We start from the raw sequence: 20,041 nt of genomic DNA on the forward strand, positions 1-20,041 counted from the left end.
ACACCAAAGTATATTTTTCTTCTTCTTCGTCCGAGTAATAACAAGAAGAGCAATGCCTTCCATGTAGCAATCGCGGTGTAAACGCAGAAAGAATAAAAAAAAAAATAGACACACAACATATGGTGCCGTGCACATGGTCAGAATAATAGGCCACGCAGGTAGGTAAACACTGAGGGAAGAAGATTTCCATTTGATCCTTCTCCTCCTCTCCTTCCTTGTCCCCACCTACTAGCGTTCACCCAGCACCCGTTCCATCTCTTTCTTCAGCTCGACTTCCTCCTCCCGTGAAAAGTCACTCTCTACTCCCAGGAGCGCCCTAATACCCTCAACGGACTTTTCTGATAAATACACAGCCAGTTTTGCGGAAGCCAAATACAATAATTCCTCATAATTTAAAAGGGTTGCGGCTTTCACCATCATCACCGTCGTTGCCTCATCCCAGTCTTCAATAAAGCAGCGATCGTAGGGGTCAAGGTATTCAGATAGTGGCAACACCATTGGCCGAGGGATCTCGCGCATAACGTTTCGTCCAGGAAGCCCCACAACAGCCTCACCACCGCCACCGCTGCCAGTGTCGTCACTCACCTCGTTTGCCTTTTTTGCTATCTCGGATTGGTGGCTGATAATTATACCGGTACGTCATGTGCGCACAAATTCGCTGCAACAAATCACTTGTAAAGTAGGGAAACGGCAGCTCGATAGCTGGAATATTGGTGACACTACTACTACCGCTCCCGCCAGCCGTGGTGGTGGTGGTGGTGGTGGTGGTGGCAGTGTTCTCTGCGGTCACCACTTGGCCAAAAGACGCTTCGTTCCCCTGATCTTTTGTCACACCGGCAATGATTTCCAAGTTTCGTGTGGGCTCCCTTCCGTCAAGTAAGTCTCGCAGCACCAATGAGGCCTGCGTCGCCACAGAGCGACTTACGGTCGCTTGCTTGCCATCCGATCCAATCAACACCAACAACTGCCCCGGCATTCCTTTTCTCACGGAGCAAACAAATAAATCAAAAGAGAAAAAGGCACATAAGAGCAGAAAACAACAACTGCTCAAACGATAAAGTATGCACACACAAAATGTATCAGCAGCGGAAGATGACAAACAAGACGATAAATATCAACGGAATGTTGAATGCGCCTATGCAATGTACACAATGGATGTGCCCCATCAATCTATCAAGAAACCCCATCCGATAAATGAAAGCACAAGCGTATATATATATATATATATATATAATGTACGTCTTTACTTGCAAAACATTTTCAAAGCCATCTCTTTTCCAGTTTATATAGTTACTTTTTTTTTTCATTTTCATTGCTTCCGCCTTCGACTCACCGCTAAATGCTCCTTGAAACCTCCACTTAGCTGAAAGAGGCAAGAGTCCAACCCATAAAAATGCACAGATACGTTTCACTAAACCTCATCATGGCATGCGTGCAACCGTCCAAGAAGAGATTTCCACTCCCGTCACTGAGTCGCGGTGCACGTAGTAGTATCGCTTATGTTCATCCGAGTAAACGGCTCGCCATCCGTGGGGCAATGGGTCCTTCACGTCCGGGTGTTGGGTTAGAGTGTCTCCCGCACTCCCATGAGGGGACACGCGTGAGGAGGCATACGGCTCAGTTTTCTTCTGTAGTTCCAACTCTTGCTGCTTTTGCAGCTGCCACTGTCGCCAGAGTTGATGGTGGTGTTCGAAGGTGCTGCTGGACGTTGTCCCTGGCCGTCGTACACCGTTGTCCGCCACGGCGGGTGCACCGTGGCGATCAACTCGCCTCTCCTCATCATCATGGGTGTGTTGACGATGATTGTAGCGCTCACGACTTTGGCGACGGCGTCTCGCCGAATCCTCTCGGTCGTTTGAACGTCGCCTAGAGCGGCGCCGATGTCTCTCCCCACCTGACCTCTCACGCCGTCTTCTATTGGTGGCCTGGTCCCCCCCATTATTATCATTACCTCTCACCATATTACTATCGTCCCGATGATAATAATATTGATTGTAGTGTTCTTGCTCTTGTTGCCTGTTGTGGGCCGCTGCACCGTTCTCGCTTGGTGCCTCCCGCGACATGTCGCCCTTTTCAGGTGCCTCACGATCACATCTCTCGCGCCGAAACACAGGTCCCATCATGGCAATGTTCCGCGGTGTGACGCTGAGCGCCGTTTGTGTGTTCAGAGGCACAGCAAGCTGTCGGTGCGTGCGCGGGTCATCCTTATACCGCGCATATATGCGGTGACGGTACTCCACCTCCTCCCCCCGCGACCCCGAGCGCATCAACTCCAGTGTTGCTCCGTGAAACTCCTCCTCCACCCGCTTTGCAACCTCTTCCTCGCCCACCTCAACGAGAGCGCGAACTATCCGACGCTTCTCAGCGCTGCCGCTCTCGCGCAGATCCTCGCGGTTAAATATGACAACCTTCCTGACAAAACAGGTACCCCTCAAGAGCTGGAATACGACGTGCGTAGTAATGCCAGTGTCAGCCTCATCGTCGTGACGTGACCGACCACCACCACCTTGCTGATGGCAATCAAAGACGCACACAAATGTCATGCAAAGCACCACAGCATCTACCTCGCCCACGGAACGCGTTTGCCGCTGGAATTCGACGCTTCTTTTTGCACTTTGGCACCCGCCTTCAGCTTTCTCATTCCCATCCTGATCACTACAATCGTCATCATTCTTTTCCGCTCCTTCCTCCTCCTCTTCCTCCGATTCACTGCTCATCCCACCGCTCCCCGAAAATGTTTTATTGCTTTTGCGCCTCTCATCAGCGACATCAACAGGCGTATGGGTTGTAGCAGCATCGGCCTCAGCAACATGGTCCCCTCCCTTTACACGTGGCTTCTTTCCGCCTTTCCGTGGTGCGGCATATGAATTGTTTTCGTGCAAGGTGTTAGCCTCCGCCGACGATGACCGCAGAAGATGTACGACGCCCTCCACCAGCATGCGGTCTTGACCCAAATAAATAAACCCCCGCCTCAACTCCACATGGTGGGACCCGTCCTGCTCGACGAGCTCGTGCTGGATGATCCGGGACAACACCAACTCAACTCCCTCAGGTTCAAAAAACTCAACTGTGGCCTCGCCCCCCACTCGAGGTGGCCCACCGGTCCTTCTCTCCGCGACACTCCCACTATTGTTGCTGAACACCACAGTTTTTATGCGAGCTGCGGCGGTTCGGTTAAAGTGACGTGCAAAGAAATCACGCAGCAACTGCTCGTTAGTGTGCAAACAGGCTGGCAACTCCCACAGCTGCACTGCCTTTCCAGCAAGCACAGCCTCCTCTAACATGGAACGTCTTGGACAACTAACACAACACAGAGACTGTCCACAACCGATTCCTCCCTCGTATTCCTCTAGCAAGACGAGACACAGGAAAAGGATAGTGAGCCACAAAGAAGACATGCGTGCAGGAAGAAACGATAACAACGAAGTAGCAAAAAGGAAACAAAGACAAAAAAAAAAAAAAAGGCGAAGCGCCGGGTATGTCGATCCCTTCTCCCTTGACATCATGACATAATTCACAGGGGGAAAAAAAAGAAGTATGCGCATATGGTTCACTGCGTGGGTAGGCCTTCCACGCAAGGAATAACCTGCAGGGAAGCAACAAGAAAAAAAAAAAATGGGGGGAGGAGAACAGGGGATAGAAAAAAAAAAGGCACTGTAAAACAAGGTAAAGAAACAGAAACAAAAAGGGCAACATACAAAGCAAAAGAAAAGAAAAAAAGCTTCGCCCTGTACTCATAAGAAAAATAATAACAATACAGTCAAGCACGCACAAAAAAGTAAAATTAAACCATATAAAAACGAATCACAGATCACAGAGTTACAACAGACAAATAATACACCGCAGTTGTTGTTGTTATCCTTTGTTCATTTTCCTTTTTCACTTTCTTGCCGCCTCCCTTAGCTTTGCTGATCATCGTCCCATCTTTCTTAGCTTTCAGCACCCCTCGTCCCCCTACCTGTGTGCACACAAGTAGGCAAATAGAGACATGCATAGCACGTGAAGAATACGAAGCTCGACTTTCCCACTTCAAAACCCCATTTTCCCCATTCCATTTACTTCTACCTCCTTCAGAGTTAAGAACGAAATAAATGTCATTCGCACCATGAATATACGCGCCCACAAACTATATATATCCGCAACAATTAAATAAAAATATCCCTACAATTGTATCTTTTTCAAAACACTTTTTTATTATACAGTGTGCTCCAATGGCTTTAGATGAGCGGGCTGGTTCTCCAAAAGCGAAGGTAGAGAGACTCAACCTGAGGAGTACGATGCCTTACGGGTTAATTGAAACAAGCACAGTGTATTAGGGAGTCTCAATTGCTCTTGTCACTTCAATGTGGAGGGACGAAGAAGACTAGCACGTCAGTAAGCAGCAGTTCCCTTGTTTTTCCCCTTCTTGTTCCCTGTTTCCTTGCTGTAAGCCTGGCTGACACATTCTGCTCCATGTTCGTTTGTTTGTTTGTTTTTCATCCTTTTATGCCTCCTTATCTTTACCTCGTTACTCTTCTTTTCTCAAGCCATGCCGTGTTGCGTACAAAACCCATCTATATTCATTGGATGAGAGAAGCTCTTCTTTTGACATGCATACATGTCCGTGGGATGTGCGTGAGGGCAAGGATACTTGTCTCCACGCCCCCATGCCCCAGACGCCAATCAACACAATATATTCGTCGTCTCTTTCTTTCCCACTCACTTCTTTTCTTTTGTGCTCTCTTGTGTGCTACTTACCACACTGACTATGTTCTTGCCTTCTTTGCTTTCCCACTTCCCTGTCTCACAAAGACATCTTTATTTTAACAAAAAAAAAAGTATTTTGCCATTAAACCTCAGCTTGGAGTCATCTGAGCACAGAAGTACCAAACAAAAGCAACGCATGCAGAAACAAATCAAATTGCATTCACACCACTCTCGCAGGGTCCTCATTTTTTGTTTGGTTTTTGGTTTGCTTCGAGCCTTCATTTATTTCCTAACAACCTGCGCACACGTGCGTAAATATGTGTAGAGGGAGAGAAAAGCAACAATTTGTTTCATCTCTGTGGCCACTTTATCGGCGGCGAATTCTGTCGTCGCTTGCGGCCGCTGCGACAGCGGCCGCAGCGGTCGCAGCCGCAGCAGCCGCCATTGGCAAACCAAACGCACGCTTCAGCTCACAAACAAATTGGTTGTCGCGACAAATCGTTTTATCAGGGGTATCTGACAACTTTGCAACGGGCTTCCCCTCACAGCCAGTCATCTTGATAACAATATTGAGCCCACGCACACCAGGGATGGAACACGAAAGATGTGTGCCAATTCCGCACACGACATTCACCTCACTAGTAAAGATACGGTGCAGCATCACGGCCCTCTCCAAATCTAGAGAGTCAGAAAAGACAAGTGTCTTAGTTTTTGGGTCAATGCCAAGTTTGCGGTAGTGCTGCACGGCTTTTTCCCCCCACTTGACAGGGTCGCCGGAATCATGACGGAGGCCAACGTACGCATCAGCAAGATCCTTACTGAAGTCATGCAAGAAACTGTCCATGGAGATGCAATCTGTGAGTGCAATACCAAGATCATGTGGGTACTCCACCAGCCACTGCTTCAGGGCCACCCGTTGCGAGTCACGCAACGTGGGAGCCAACTGTTGATGAGCCTGAAACCATTCGTGTGCTTGAGTGCCAACTGCCGGAAGATTCAGATTCTTCGCCAGCAGGTAATTACTCGTGCCAAGTAAGTAACGACCAAACTTGGGATGTTGCTGGAGCGTCCTTACAACCGCCTCCTGCACGGCAAAGCTGAAGCGACGTCGGGTTCCAAAGTCTGAGACTGTCAATCTCTCAATCGTATCCAGAGGCGTGTGGTCGAATAATGTCTCCAGTTTTTTATTAAGATGCGCCAGCGCCTCCGTCACTCCAACGTTCGGTGTGCGGCGTTGATGCACCACTTCACTCACAACGGCCAGCAGCGGCACCTCCCAAAGAATTGTCTCTACCCACGGACCTTCAATGGTGATGGCAAGATCCATTTCATCCCCATCGCTTGTCGGCACACTTCGCACTGTTACCTGATTTGGGTTAAACCGAAAGTTGCGAAGCCAATCCAAGTAGTCCTTTCGTAGAAATCGTTTCGACGCCAAGTACTCATATTCATCCTCTGTGAGGGCAATATTTTGCATGAGATAAACTTGTTCACGTATTGTATCGGCCGCGTCACCAAAATGATCATCTTTATTGCGGCAATGAAACTCAAAAGCCGCGTGAACTGAGGGGTAGAAGTGGAAAACAGCCTGCTGCATGTGTAATTTGTATGCATCTGTGTCCAACAAGGACGTAATGATCGGTTTGAGTGTGTCCACCATTTGTCCTTTAACTCCAACTGTGGCCCCAAAAGTTCTTCTGCTCTCACTCTCCGTTTTAAATGTACTGACTACTCAGTACCATGTAAAAGATTGAGAGAGAAACGCACAAAAAACAAAACCGAAGAGAAAGAACTCCAGTAGCTTCCACGGTCGTTAGCGATACCAAGGCGTAGGCCACTCTCCCAGTCATTTGACGCAATGATGCGTATTCACGACATGAGGCCAAAAAAGAGAAGACAATGAGCCGAGCAAAAAGAGGAAGCACGCACGAGAAAAAGCCTCATCGTCATCAGACAGGCATGCACATGCATTACATTAAGCAAAAAACAAAAACAAAAACCACAAAATAAAAATAAAAAATAAAACCTGGATGAACAGGGCAAATGCACACATAATAGATTTATTTACATTTGTTGAAGCAAAGTTTGGAGACTCAAGGCGGATCACCTACTCATTTCCCTCTCCAAATCCTGCCCTACGTATCATATATGAGTGGCACTATGTGTGTCCTTCTTCCCATCTTTCAATGTAGTGACGTTTTCGCGCGATCCAATTCCTGACAGAGGTTGAATTGGCGTTATAGGACACAACTGTAGCCGTGATGTGATCCGCGCAATTCGGTCCCGCGTCTCCATCATGGAGAAGGTATGAGCTCGCCGCGTGGCCAACAGCTGGGTGTCAGACCCTAATTTCCCGACTTCGAAGGAGGTTTTACCGTTATGCAGAGGGTTGCCGCGGGACATTAAGTTTTCAAGAACAGGGTCCGCACGTCCAAGTGAGAGCAGCATACGTCTTTGGCCCTCCAGGTGTTCTTGAATAAGCTCCTGTCGCTGAGACTCATTCTCCGCAGAGAGTGTCGTGTTGTTGAACGCGGAACTCTGTCGAGGGGGGCATGAAGCAGGGAACTGTAACGAGCCCGTATCGATTGTTCCATGTGATTCCCACTTCCGTGCGACTGTTCCTGCCTGTGTTTTTGTTGCTCGACCTAAATGCAAAGAAGTTCCTCCGGGAACAAAAACAGGTGGAGCGTGGCTTCGTGCTTCCGGCGACGACAATGCTTCTTCCGTTGAATTATTGCCAGCCGCAGCAGCATTCACAGAACCTGTACGATTACTGTTTACATTATCACTATTGGGGTTACAGGCACTGGAAGCGGCTAAAGGAGATTCAATCGATTGCTTAATCCGTACAACGCCTTTGGGACTCTTTGCTGCACAGGGCTGTGCCCTAGACACGGTTGAGTCTTCTTCAGTGTCAGCCGTAGGCAATCCACGCAATTCGGGAATAAACTCACTCTTGACAAGACCCTGAAAAAATTCCTCTCTTAAACGCCGCGAGCGAATGTGTGTGGATAGAGTGACAGCTTCATCAGGGGAGGTTGCCTTTTTCTGTGGAAGAAATCGCTGTCTTAAGTAGTCTTGAGATTGTGGTGATTGTTTTCCCCCTTCCGTCCATTCCTGCAACTCCGCACTCAGTGGTCGCATAGTAACTAATTCCATTTGACTGCCTTCCGGTGGCGCAGTACCGGCAGCAGATTGCATCATGGGGACGGGGCTAGGCTCCAAGATGTCTGTCGTAGAGTGGTACGTGGAAAAATCACTCGTTGAGAGCATGTCCCCTTGAAGTATGCCTGCTCTTAATGTGCCACGTAGAAAGCGTGTCCCTCGAGAGCCTACTAAACAATTCTTTCCTTCTGACGGAGTTTCCTGAAGAAAATCAACTGATTGTAGACAAGTGTTGTATGCCGAAAGTCGCTTCGCCGATTTCACACCAAGGAACTCATATGTTGACTCTTTGCCTAGTGTCCATGTGTTCATGCCACATTCTCCAACAACCATCCCGTCCAGCGTAAACACTCGTGTAAAGTTGTCGGCGCCAGATGACACCACAATAATATCTTTTGAGCGTAAGTGTGATGTGGGAGTTTCGGAGAGAGCAACATCCAACGTCTGACCATAGATGTCAGTGGTGCGGGGTCTTGTTTCCCCTTGAGTCAAAGACTTAGGTACCTGCTTTTTCATTTCTACTTTGGGCTGGGATAAAGCAGTTTCTCTTCTTGTCGGTGTTGCTGTCACTGCGCTTGAAGCTCGCGGTGTTTGTGCATCGATAATGCACACCCCTGAGACAGAGGAAAACCCACAATGAAACGCGTAGTCTTGGCAGAATCTAGTAAATACATAAGGGGTTTTATCCTCATCCACCTCCTGTTCCAGCCCGTTTGATTGATGTTTCTCACGGGCTTGTCCAGGAGAGTTCGTTTGTTTTTCTGCATTCGAATTCATGGAGAATTCTGCCAGCATGGTGCTGTTAAAGGGAGAACCTGGCCAATCCGCCATCGGTCTCCCTGTGCGGCTTGGTTTGTTAGACATATGCGCTGGTCGTAGAGAGTCCTTATCATGTACCGCCCGTAACTGAAGGCTACAAACATGAATGTTACCACGATCATCAGCAAATACAAAACACTGGTTTGAATCATCAATAGCCATACTTGCTAAGCCTGTTTCTCCTATTCCTGTTGGGAAGGCCTTTCGCACGCTAACAGATTCCATCAAAAGCCGTCGCAGAGTGTGCCACAACACCACTGTGCCATCGGCATGAACAACCATAAGAATATGTGGTCCCACTGCGTGCAATGGGAATATCGCCATGATACGCGATGTAACGATGGAACTGTGTCCATCACTGCGACGCCTCTCTAATAGCATTGATAGAGGACGGTGCGGGGTTTCCGTAGGCTCCGTCACCCAGAGTGCGGATCCCACCTGACCCTCAGCCATTACATGATAAAAAAATAGTGCACCCGAGGAGGTTCCACAAACAAGAATCTGCAAAGACACCGGCAACATGAATAGAATATCCCCGTAGCTCTCTGGTACCTTCCACTTGGTGGCGCTCGCAATGGTGAAGGTGCTAGACTCACTCGTGGAGAAGAGATGTCCTGCCGCTGCAAAAAATAAAAACGTGTTTCCATCCCGCATAAGGGACCCAAGCGACGTCACCTCTGGCCTTAAAGTGGTTGTGGCAAAACTCTCTGTGGCTGCTGTGATAACATTTGTCGTCTGTCCATTCACCAAGTTCCACACAGCCACAGCCCCATTCTGAAATCCAGTCAACAATCGACGTTCTAAGCCGTCTAGTGTAAAGGCAGAAAGTCGTGCTGCATTCATAACAGCGGAATCCGAGAAATCCTTCAATTGAAAAGCAAAGATAGGAGCCCCATTAGATCTCTTCCATGTCATGACTAATCCTTCTACATCAATAGTGACAATAAGATCATATGTATTGGTGTATATCACACCTACCATAGACGTCATATGACCTTGGTATTTGTTTGAACAAGTAAACGCCGTACGACGCTGTTTCCCATGGTAATAAGGATGAGAAGCCAAACATAGAAGCCGCATTCTAATTTCATCGTATACAATACACTGAGGGTGAACATTGTGTAGATTTATTACCTGCATCAAACGGTACCCTTGTGTGTCAAAGATAAAAATCGATCCATCTATGCCTGCGGTAAAGATTTGATTCTGTTTCATGTGTACTGCACAGCAACGACATGGGCAATTGTGCGCATCTAGGATGGCCAACGGTGCATCATGCGAAAAGTCCCAGACAACACCGTATCGTTCTGGACCCACAGTCACAAGCAGACGCCATTGCGTATTCACGGCAAAATCATGCACGGCAGAGTGTTGACCAGCTCCAGAGGAAAAGAAGACTCGTAAGAGAGCACCTGTTTCCAAGGAAGTCATTTTCACTACACCATCATCTGACGCGGTGAGGAGTGAATTATTATCAAACAGGAAACTCATTTTGTTGATGCTCTTTTCATGCAATCGGACAACCACGTATGGGGATAGCACCTTAAGCGAGATTTTCGGAATCACGTAGAATCGAACTTCTCCCACTACGGTTGCGAGAAGTAACACGTCTTCCCGAAGCTGGGAATGATGAAACAGTGAACATGACACAGAATCCACAAGACCCGCAAGCATACACTCTTCCACACGACATTGTGCAAAAGGACCTGTACTAGATGATGCCCAGCTTGTTGCAAAAGCAGACGCTCTTTGCTTCTTTGCTTCACCAACACCTCCTACAGGGAAGCGTCCTGGACTCAGACCACTGCTGCCATTAAAGGAGGACCTACCAAAATCCCCCGCACCCCTTGAACCAAATTTCCTTCCCTTTGCATTCATCTTCCCTCCTACTTTGACTGCCTGCACACTATCATGAGCGTATAAATAGCCATCCATGGTGTCAACTATCGCACGCCCACGGTAGAGGCGGCTTACCTCCAAGGTTTTGGAGTCCAAAAGAATCACCTTACGATCTACTGTCACAATAAGAATGCTTTGAAGCTGATTTGCCCAGTGCACACCAACGACCCAGGAATCCCCTGCAAAGACAATTCCACGGCTTGTCAAAGTATCGAGGTCCCATGCCCGTACTGTACCTTCAGATCCCCCGGTCAATAGAAGCTTACGCCGTTTATCAGACTCCATGCAAGTTCCCGTTATGTGCCGCGAACAAGGAGGGCAATAATCTGGTTCAGGCGTTGCGAGTAACTCTGAAACAGGTCCATGAGCAACCTGAGAGCGGTGACGACTTCGAGACACCAAAAACGTTGAAAAGTCATCCCACGTTGTACACCCCTTCGCTTCATAGTCAACCTTCCTAAGAAGGTCCATAATTCCGCATCAGTAGCGCTAGGAATAATAATTTTCACAGCCTGCGCAAACTCCGTTTCGGATAAAACGCGAGTGTACGCATCATGTTCCAAACCGCAATTCACCGGATCCGATGACAAGAGTACACGCTGCAATTCTTCTTCAGTTCGCTGTGGTAAACGAGTATGAGTAAGGCCTTGAAAAGATCTTTTTGGGTGATGTTCCTGGGACTGTTCCTCACATGGGGCCGGTTGTTCCTCTAACTCTAGGGATTGTTTAGCACTCTCCACCGGCGCCTCCCTCCCTGACGATCCATTTAGCAGAGGCAAAACATCCTTGGTTGTTTCCGTCCCGATGCTATCCCCACGTCGGAGCCCTGTTGTTCCCTCCACTGACTCTAAAGTGTTGTTTCCAAAAGCATCTGAATCCGCTGAGAAAAAGTGCATGAGCCGCCGTAGGTCGTCCAGCGAAAAACGTTCTTCCAAAGGCTGCGTCCAAACGCCTTGTTGTGATGCAACTGCATCATCCTCCACAGTCTCTTGTGGGTTGAAGTTAGCAGAATCCTCAACATCTGCAGTAACATTTCGGCAGTGTTCAATATTCGGTGTCACGCTCAGCGGGGAATGAAAAAACGCCTCCTCATCCTTTGGATGCAGCAACGGCAAGAGACGCTTATCCTTGCGACAAAAACTATGTTTAGAGACGGATATCCCCCCACTTCCACTGAACTGCGTCGTTGGCAAGCACTGCCGGGACCCGAGCCTGCTACGCAGCATGACCTCCGACGACTGCGCACGACTGGGGCTGGATGGCCGCGACTCCAATGTCAAAGCGTTCAGGTCGCGCGGCCTCCCACCACCAAAACGCTTCACGTAAGTGGATGGGCCACGCTCCTCGCCGTGCCCATCACGATCCAAAAAAATGTTCTGTGCTCCACTGAGCATTGCTGCTTATACCACGATATTCTAATGTTTATGCGTGTATATTAATATCCATGTATCAATGTACTTGTAGCAGTACCTTTTGGGAGAATGAAAAATTGAGCTCTTTACCTTCTCTATTGTGCCTGTTTTTCACCTCCTTTTTTCTTTTTTCCTTAATGAATGTATATTATATTATATATATATATGTATATGTATATGTATATGGTTTGATTCGTATGTTGCCCTTCTATCCTCTCCCTCCTCCTCTTTCCCTCTTTCTATGAGAGAAAATAAAAATTGTTGCTCTCCACGATTCCTTGCGTTTCCACACCCAATCTGCCTCTTCTTCCTGACAAAGCACGCTGGTTCCTTTCAAGATGTTCGCCCACACGAGGAGAAAAGCTCACAAAGGAAGAATGAAAAAAAAAAGGAAATAAATAAATAATGTATTAAGCGTAATCCAGATGTGTGCGTGCAAGCGTTTGCACAAGAAATAAAAATCGTGTGGAGCTAGGCGGACTGCGATTCTTTTCCCTCTATCTCTCTTTTTTTTTTCCAACTACAGTTAACCGTCATCGGAGGCCATATGAATCTGCACCAAGACTTTAAGGATCAGAACAAAGTTGGCAAACTCGGTGTCACATGCCGCATGATTCTCCTCTGTGAGGGTTGTAAGATTACTAAACACGTTTGGCAACAAACTCAAAAGCATGCATAATTCACAAAGATAAATTCGGCTGTCAAAAGCCCCAGCAACATGGTTGGCACCATTATGATTAGTTAACTGCAATTGATGTGGTGATGCCGGGATAGGCGGACGCCGGGGTGAAAACGCGACTGCGTGACCCACAAGCGAAGTGTTGACCACAGCGTTCTTCGGCAGATTCGCGAGTACATCAATTTTTTCTTCTGTTTCCGACGGATGCATCTTCGCTGAGTTGCTGGTGGAAGCCTCCTCACCCCGCACAAACGCCGTACTCGCAAGCGGTCTTTTTACGCTACTGTTACTCCCGGCACAATAGGGCTCCCTTATTTCTCCTAATTCCGCAAAGCCATCCAACTCGGGTAAAGGAATCCCCTGAGACAGACTACTATACTCTACAAACTGTTTGCTTTGTGAGCGGTATCCCAAGTTCCAAAGATGAAGGTAGACTCTGCTGTAAAACAGGTCTAATGCCTCCGCCAATCCTCCTGAATTCCCAATCGTTGTGGCCATACGAGACAAAAATTTCATGATGAAAGGAAACTCCTGAAGAAACAGTCGTGTAAAGGCGCCATTGGATGAGAGATGAGGGCGGTGCGACGAGGATGCCTGCATGTTTCCCGTAGCTGCACCACCTTGAGTCATGTTGCTGATATTGAGCGCGGCAGGAGCAGCAGCAGAAGCTGCTGTAACAGGGCAACTGCTGGTACTAGAAGCTGGGCCCCCAAGGTTCATATGTGCTACAGTCTGTGTGTGAAACGAGTTTGTACATAAACGTTGGGACTTGAGTGATATAGCAGTCGCTGTCAAGGAAGCTGACAGACCCAAGTTTGCCTCAGTATCCAGCCTCACTGTACTTGTGTTCCGTGGCAGAAGCGCATGCGGAACCGTTGTCGTGGGTGATGGCAATGTCGCCCCCACCAAAGTAGACCCATAAGGACTTCCGCTCGTCCCCACACCTGTATTAATTGTGATTGCCCGTTGAACTTCGTCAAACTGCACTTGCCATCTTGAGCGCATCGCTTCACCAAATACAAGCTGGTGCATTTCCGACACTACACGATTTTCGTCCAACAACCGAGCGATACAGGCACATTGGGCAGAGAACTCTTTCCGTAACATCAGCTGCGAGGCATCACACCACAACGATAACGCTTGACAGGCAGTGGTACACTCTGAATACGACAGCGAGTTCCAGAAACGGCCATTCAGTTGATGCTCAAAGCCAAACACAAACGTCCCGTAGTGCATCCCAAGAGCTCCACGTAGGGCGAAGCACTGCTGAAGCGCGGTGAGTAGAGGTGTGGTGTAGGGAATCAGCATCCCATCACGACCACGATAGGCGGAGGCAAGAAAATTGCACACCCACTTTAGATTTTCCCACTGACGCTTTAACGACCCTTCGCTGATGCCTGCTTCTATGAGTTTTTGTATGTTTTGACCGCGACTGGCCCCTGACCTAAAGAAAAACCATTTTTCTGATCCTCGCTCAAGCTCCAGTTTGTGCATCCGATCACCAAAAAACGTTTTAAGCACCACCTCGTCAACTCCATAAAATACTTCCACCATGCGACGACGATCCTTCAATGTCATTGGAATGCAGTAGCTCGAGAGGAAGGCATAGGGGGTGGCCAAGTATCTTTCACGAAACATGTCAAAAAGAACATACTGCTCTACCACCTCCTGTCTCAAAATAGAGCTGTCCCCCCTCACCATGTCTGAAAGAACCCGCTGAAGTTCTCGATGAAATGTACAACTTCCAGAATCAGCAAAAAAGCGTCGGCTAAGTAAATCCGCCGCCGGATCATTCCCACGATTGCTGAACGCTGTTTCGCTTGTATGCTTCTCCTCCTCCTCCTCCTTGCCTTGTGTTAGACCCGCTGTTGCAGTTGTCATTTCCGCCCCCTCGAGCGCCAGTCCACCGACACCGGAGCAGCTGAGATGCAGCGGCAGCTCCTCCTCAGTGTTCCGCCGAGCCTCCGCCTCGCCAGGGGAGCGGTTGCCTACAGAGCCATTTCCTGGCGGTTTGTCGAATTCATTCTTGTCACCACCGGTGAGCCATATCGCACACGCGTTTATTATGTACTGCAGTGCTTCCTCTGTAGAAAGTCCGGCGGCGTACGCCTCAAAGGCGTCAAAATTAATACTCATAGGCGACACTGAGTGGGCGTGAAATGAAAGCGGCATTGACATCAGGCTGACACGTCTTATACGTGGATCACGAAACAAAAAAAAAAAATTGAACACAAAAACACGTGTTCGGGTGCGTGGGTGAATGGAAGCAAGAAATAGAGAGAGAAGGTGTGTGTATATATATGCGAAAATATTGGCACAAATATGCACACATAAAACAAAAAAGAAACGGAATGAGATGCTAACAACAACAATAGCACAATAAGAAAAGAAAAAAAATTGCTACAGACCTAGTCTTAAAAGAGTGTCAGCAAAAGAGGTCGCAGAAGAGGGAGTTCCATTCGAGTTGTTCCCACTTTTTGAAGCAGGACGACGAACTTTCGTTGCTGGCCTTCGAACATCCTTGGGCTGCTGCGGCTTCATTGCACTTTCAGCTGTCGTCACTTTTGTTTGTACCCCACACGAGGCAACTGCCAAAGTCGCTGGAGGACCCTCAGCCCAAGCCGCCTTCTGCACCGGAACCGCGTTGCTAGTGTCTCGTTGGACACTACGAACATCGACTTTGGGACGCTCCTTCCCGAGCGGGGACGGGTCTTTGGAGGCAGCCGTACGAGTTCTCTTACCGCGCAACAAGGAGCCTTTGGGAACCGCACGCACAGCTGCCTTTAGACTGCTAGACGCATTCTCCACGGCTGACGTGGCAGTCCTCGTTACGCTTCCACGTTTACTGCGCTTCCGCTTCCGCCTCCGCGTGTGTCCCACACTGAAAGCAAGTCGTGCGACCATTGGCCCACGCATGGTGTCTAAGGCATGAGACAGCGCTGTTGACGGCGACTGTTCGTTTGTCGCTTCTGAAACTGGAAGAGAAGCAAGAGGTGTTGATTGTAGCGGTGGAGTGGCCATACAACCCTTCTTCCTCCATACTGACCACTCATTGTCCAGGCAGCGGCGGCACACATAGGTTCCTCTGGTAAATCTGCTATTTTTCCTAACCCCCTCCACGTCAAAAGCAGTCACACCATCAGTGTCTTCAAGGGCTTGAAACGAGCTGGGCGTCACCTGGGACAGCAGTGCCTTCGTCTCCCCTGCCACAAGATACACCCCGCAGCGGCGACACCACATACGGTGGGCTGCACGCAACGACCACAGCTGCCGGCGTCCATCATGTTGACCCCTCGACACTCGCCGCCGGCGGCTTCTGTAGCACGGCCCCAACGGATAACTTGCCGCTCTGCGCAGCGTGTGAGACCCATAGTGGGCCGACAGGTCATACAGGAGGGCTGTCACGAGTGACGTGGCCTCCGTTGCCGTTGTGGAAGACTGCACGCCACGTGGCGAGGCCCCACTATGAGCGTTTGGCGCCACTTGCAGCATTGCAGCGGAGAGTGAAGCACAAAACTCTGCGCCAATCAACTGACTCCGCAGGGCGAAGGAGGAAGGAATGCTGCGCGGCAAAAGACGCGTGTGACGCAACGCCGTCAATTTCGAAGAGGAAAGAGGTGAATCCGCCCCTTCACTGCATGCAAGACGCTTTCCCTGCATCTGGCGATGTTACCACCACAACATAAAAGAAAAAGAAAAAAAAACATGGTATATCACGAGGATCTACACCCGTTGGTGAAGATGAGGTGGGAGCAACTTATGGTCCATGTATTGGCATCAGCGTAGCCATTATTCTTCCTTTCTGCATGCGGTTGCTGGTGTTGAGTGCCTTAACACGCCATGCTCAAATTCCCTCACTCCAGACATCTGGACAAGAGCTCACAGGCGAACACACGCAGACATGCAGAGAGATCCACAGCCAGCCGCACACACAACCCCTCTCATGGTGAGAATTATACAACAACAGTAGAACCAAGAAGAATGCGAGCAGTGCTCCAGGGTCAAACGACAACAGAATTAGAAAAACGTAATACACCACTAATAAACATGGAAGCTGCAAAAGGAAACTAGAAACAACCATGGCTGAAGGAGAGGCAAACCAACCAAAAAAAAAAAAAATGTTCATACATGCATACGACAAAAGAGGACTAGACATGTATAATGACTGACTGGCCCCACAATTGTCGTCTCCACCTGGTGCATTATTTCAACATCAACGCATCGCCACTCTAGGAATCAAAGAAGAGCTAAAGATATGTTCGCCTTTTTCTTCATTTCCTCCTGTACATCTGCCATTTGCAAGATAGAGCTCCGCAGAGAAATCAACAAACGGCGATGACTCTCCTGCAGCAGCTCCTCGGGATCAATGTACCACCCAAAGCGCGCGTGCAGCACATACTCCCATTTTGAAATCCATCGATGGTGCGACCTCCCCAAGGTTACATCGATCATATCTCCTCCATGCACCGTGGACGTTATCCCCGTCTCGGAACAAGTGGTACTGCTTACCTTCTCAGTCCACCCCGCGTCCGACACAAGGCTTACTGATATATCAGCACTTCGAGCACTTGTGCACTTTGCTCGGTCCTCCTCCAGGCGCTGCGCACACCACTTTCGATACGCCGCTCGTCGCAAGGAAAATTGTTCCTCCAAGATGGCCATCTTGTACTCCTTCGTTGTTACAATGTGTTGCCACAGCACCGAGCCAACAATAAAACCAATACGATCGACTGTGGCAGGAGAAAGTGTGTACTTCTTCAACTGTTCTCTGCTATCCAGCTCAAGCTGGCCCCAGCGCTTCAGCATGCGATTCACTGCACGTCCCTTCTTCGCAATACAATGACGAAAAAAGCGTTGTATAGTGTAAACAGCAGCAAGCAATCGCTGTATCTGCCGTTGAAAACGCAAGCGTTGGCTGTATTTAAGGTATTCACGAATAGCATTTGTATGAGATGTGAGGACGGCTGGAGAATATTTCATGACCACCGCATAGAGCTTAGGGTTCGTGTACACCAGGTACGCCTCATTTCCTAACGGTTGACGACTAAACCTCTTCGCAGAAATAGAACACCTTGTATGTGCTATGGATGACGAAGACCGAGTAAGCGAAAGGGTGCAACCCCCATCAATTTCATTACTATCTGATTCCCTATCGCCAAATGAGCACCCCACCATCGTAGGACCGCCAACACCAAAGGATTCCGTCGTCTCGTCAAAAGCGGATAACTTGTTTCCACTCCGCAAGTTTCTTGGCAGCAGCATTTGAAGTGAAAAGGCACGTGACACCGCCCCAGGTGAGCACATATCTAAAACTGCTTGAATAAGATCATATGGCAAAGTCTGATTTCGTGTAACCTTCGCAGGCACATACTCAGGAATGAGTGAAAAGGTTTGCACCATGGATCCCATTCCAACCTTGGAGACAGAGATAAACTCCCGAAGTAGAAGACGGACCTGACACTTTTGTCCACTGCACCCATCACCTCCTCTACAAGCGTTATCGGAAGTCACAAAACTCCCTCCATTAGTTGGCGATGTGCTGGCACTTTCAGTGGATCTGTTGCCACACTGCAACCGGATTTGCAAAATCCGGCCCTCCTGTAAATAGGCTGTGCCACCAAGCAAGAAAGAATCGCTACCATTCCACAACATTCCTGCTACAAACTGCGGTGGACGAACAGTGACTGCCGTCAGCACCTCACTTTTAGGATGCGGAGTCTGATACCATGCATCACTCCACTCAGAGAGACTCCGTGTACTTTCCTCCATTATAGCCGCCTGAATTGATTTTGAGTTCAGTTCGTCCATATCCATCGTATTCTGTCGCAGTAAGTATCGCAGCCGCACCTCGTTGGCGGAAGCCGCAGACATCAATAAAAAATAGACCTCACGGAGAGCAAATTCCGTAAATTGTCGATGATATCCACTGTCAGTTGCACTCTCCGCGTTCTCAGAAGTGAGTGCCTCCACAGATGCTTCATCGGTTGTGATATGCTTCAACGATTCAGGGAATGCGCTTAGAAGCACATTCTGCATCACCTTCGCATCCTGTCCCTCCGTATCGTCGGTTTCAGAGCGGCGGGACGTCGAGCCGAGACCAACTTCCAAGAGTGGTACTTCCATGTCTCTGTCCATGAAGAGACCTTCATTCGGTATACTGATACTGGAACAAAATGGGTCTCCATGACCACCAAACGACCACCTCTCACGACTCGTTATCGCCAGCATGCTGTTGAGAGTTCCACTAGGCATCTCCTGGTCATGTGCTAAGGCAGGGAAAGTTACGCGTGTCGTGCCACTAACTAACTTGGACTCATCTTTATTACCAACACCAAACAAATGAGTTGGCTGCTGACTGTCATCAGCAACTTGTGGATAAATGGGTTGAAGACGCAGACGCTTTACCATCTCCTTCATGTCCCTACTCATTTCAATGCTCTCTTTCCCTTTCTTGCCCGTCCAACGTTACCAGAATCACCTTTCCCCTCCACTGTCCTTCACAGTATATATATTTGTCTCTGCGTTTGTACGCTGCTCTTTGAGCCAACCTTCACTATTCCCCCCTGGGAATCCTCTCCTCGCCAACAAGACGCAGGCCACAGGCGAGACTTCCACCACAAGAAGAGGGGTAAAGGACTACGTGTCAAACATAAACCAGCAAAAAAGAAAAAAGAAAAAATGAATTGTTGCAGACCTTAAAGGCGCGGATTAACAGAACCATGGATTCTTCTCCAAGAGCACCACGGCGATACAATCCACACACACCCCCCCCAAAGAAAAAAAGGCGTAGATAAGACAAAAATGCCAAAAATAAAAATAAAAATAAATCAGAGACGGATCCGTCAAAAAGGGCAAAGATGGATATCATATAATGGAGTGTGTCCGTGGGCACCGTTATTAGGCAACGGTTTCCTTGGGCTCAATGACGGTGATCACGTCAGGGAGAATCTCATCCTCGCCCTTCATGCTCGTGGGAAGCATGATCTTCACCTTGACGCCAATGGTGCCGGCACGCAGGTGGCAGTGGCGCGTTGCGGCGTCCACGAAGTTTTTGTGGGTCGTACCAGACTTGATCATGTAGCCGTCGCGGAAGGTCATGCTCTTGGCACGCTGTCCCTTGATCTTGCCCCCCACCGTCACCTCACATCCCTTCGCACCACACTCCATCACATGGCGGACGATGCCCATGGCGGCACGGCGCACCTGCAGGTTACTCAAGAGCTTAAAGCGGAGTGACTCGGCCTGCGCCATGGCGGAGAGGCCACGCACCTCCACGCGCTCGGCGTACAGCTGCAGTTTACCCTCCTTGTAGTGAAACCGCTGCTGCAGGCACGCCGTGAGCTCGCGAATGCGGCGCCCCTTCTCCCCGAGCACCTCGCGC

General features: G+C 49.0%; 10 protein-coding genes across 10 annotated transcripts in view, besides 8 other annotated features; all 10 read right to left on the reverse strand.

Annotated features, from left to right (window-relative positions):
* Positions 1 to 577: 577 nt before the first annotated feature.
* TraAM80_00616 (S-phase kinase-associated protein 1) lies at positions 578 to 976 on the reverse strand (the record flags this gene model as incomplete). The annotated part of the gene is made up of 1 exon (XM_029377687.1): positions 578 to 976. One exon carries the CDS (start codon positions 974 to 976, stop codon positions 578 to 580), a length of 399 nt encoding a protein of 132 aa, XP_029242455.1.
* Positions 977 to 1,209: 233 nt separating this feature from the next.
* Positions 1,210 to 1,233: a microsatellite.
* Positions 1,234 to 1,421: 188 nt separating this feature from the next.
* Positions 1,422 to 3,284, reverse strand: TraAM80_00617 (uncharacterized protein; the record flags this gene model as incomplete). Its single annotated transcript, XM_029377688.1, has 1 exon — positions 1,422 to 3,284. The coding sequence occupies one exon, from the start codon at positions 3,282 to 3,284 to the stop codon at positions 1,422 to 1,424; it is 1,863 nt and encodes a 620-aa protein (XP_029242456.1).
* Positions 3,285 to 3,431: 147 nt separating this feature from the next.
* Positions 3,432 to 3,463: a sequence feature (A-rich).
* Positions 3,464 to 3,670: 207 nt separating this feature from the next.
* Positions 3,671 to 3,716: a sequence feature (A-rich).
* A 737-nt stretch (positions 3,717 to 4,453) lies between these two features.
* Positions 4,454 to 4,474: a microsatellite.
* Positions 4,475 to 5,053: 579 nt separating this feature from the next.
* Positions 5,054 to 6,346, reverse strand: TraAM80_00618 (putative nicotinate phosphoribosyltransferase; the record flags this gene model as incomplete). Its single annotated transcript, XM_029377689.1, has 1 exon — positions 5,054 to 6,346. One exon carries the CDS (start codon positions 6,344 to 6,346, stop codon positions 5,054 to 5,056), a length of 1,293 nt encoding a protein of 430 aa, XP_029242457.1.
* A 317-nt stretch (positions 6,347 to 6,663) lies between these two features.
* Positions 6,664 to 6,712: a sequence feature (A-rich).
* A 116-nt stretch (positions 6,713 to 6,828) lies between these two features.
* TraAM80_00619 (putative WD40 repeat protein) lies at positions 6,829 to 10,854 on the reverse strand (the record flags this gene model as incomplete). Its single annotated transcript, XM_029377690.1, has 1 exon — positions 6,829 to 10,854. One exon carries the CDS (start codon positions 10,852 to 10,854, stop codon positions 6,829 to 6,831), a length of 4,026 nt encoding a protein of 1,341 aa, XP_029242458.1.
* Positions 10,855 to 10,865: 11 nt separating this feature from the next.
* On the reverse strand, positions 10,866 to 11,963 carry TraAM80_00620 (putative WD40 repeat protein; the record flags this gene model as incomplete). Its single annotated transcript, XM_029377691.1, has 1 exon — positions 10,866 to 11,963. One exon carries the CDS (start codon positions 11,961 to 11,963, stop codon positions 10,866 to 10,868), a length of 1,098 nt encoding a protein of 365 aa, XP_029242459.1.
* A 159-nt stretch (positions 11,964 to 12,122) lies between these two features.
* Positions 12,123 to 12,167: a microsatellite.
* Positions 12,168 to 12,357: 190 nt separating this feature from the next.
* Positions 12,358 to 12,387: a microsatellite.
* A 120-nt stretch (positions 12,388 to 12,507) lies between these two features.
* Positions 12,508 to 14,838, reverse strand: TraAM80_00621 (uncharacterized protein; the record flags this gene model as incomplete). Its single annotated transcript, XM_029377692.1, has 1 exon — positions 12,508 to 14,838. One exon carries the CDS (start codon positions 14,836 to 14,838, stop codon positions 12,508 to 12,510), a length of 2,331 nt encoding a protein of 776 aa, XP_029242460.1.
* A 222-nt stretch (positions 14,839 to 15,060) lies between these two features.
* Positions 15,061 to 16,320, reverse strand: TraAM80_00622 (uncharacterized protein; the record flags this gene model as incomplete). Its single annotated transcript, XM_029377693.1, has 1 exon — positions 15,061 to 16,320. One exon carries the CDS (start codon positions 16,318 to 16,320, stop codon positions 15,061 to 15,063), a length of 1,260 nt encoding a protein of 419 aa, XP_029242461.1.
* A 576-nt stretch (positions 16,321 to 16,896) lies between these two features.
* On the reverse strand, positions 16,897 to 19,077 carry TraAM80_00623 (uncharacterized protein; the record flags this gene model as incomplete). The annotated part of the gene is made up of 1 exon (XM_029377694.1): positions 16,897 to 19,077. One exon carries the CDS (start codon positions 19,075 to 19,077, stop codon positions 16,897 to 16,899), a length of 2,181 nt encoding a protein of 726 aa, XP_029242462.1.
* A 228-nt stretch (positions 19,078 to 19,305) lies between these two features.
* Positions 19,306 to 19,343: a sequence feature (A-rich).
* Positions 19,344 to 19,557: 214 nt separating this feature from the next.
* TraAM80_00624 (40S ribosomal protein S3) lies at positions 19,558 to 19,911 on the reverse strand (the record flags this gene model as incomplete). Its single annotated transcript, XM_029377695.1, has 1 exon — positions 19,558 to 19,911. The coding sequence occupies one exon, from the start codon at positions 19,909 to 19,911 to the stop codon at positions 19,558 to 19,560; it is 354 nt and encodes a 117-aa protein (XP_029242463.1).
* Positions 19,912 to 19,957: 46 nt separating this feature from the next.
* TraAM80_00625 (40S ribosomal protein S3) overlaps positions 19,958 to 20,041 on the reverse strand; it is a gene marked incomplete at both ends in the record, with an annotated part of 516 nt that continues 432 nt past the window's right edge. Inside the window, one exon of the mRNA XM_029377696.1 lies at positions 19,958 to 20,041. This exon is cut by the window's right edge and continues 432 nt beyond it. Coding sequence (XP_029242464.1) covers positions 19,958 to 20,041 — 84 coding nt within the window.

The sequence above is a fragment of the Trypanosoma rangeli genome (assembly GCF_003719475.1).
Source record: "Trypanosoma rangeli strain AM80 chromosome Unknown Tra_15.4_contig_00011, whole genome shotgun sequence".
Taxonomy (NCBI): domain Eukaryota; phylum Euglenozoa; class Kinetoplastea; order Trypanosomatida; family Trypanosomatidae; genus Trypanosoma; species Trypanosoma rangeli.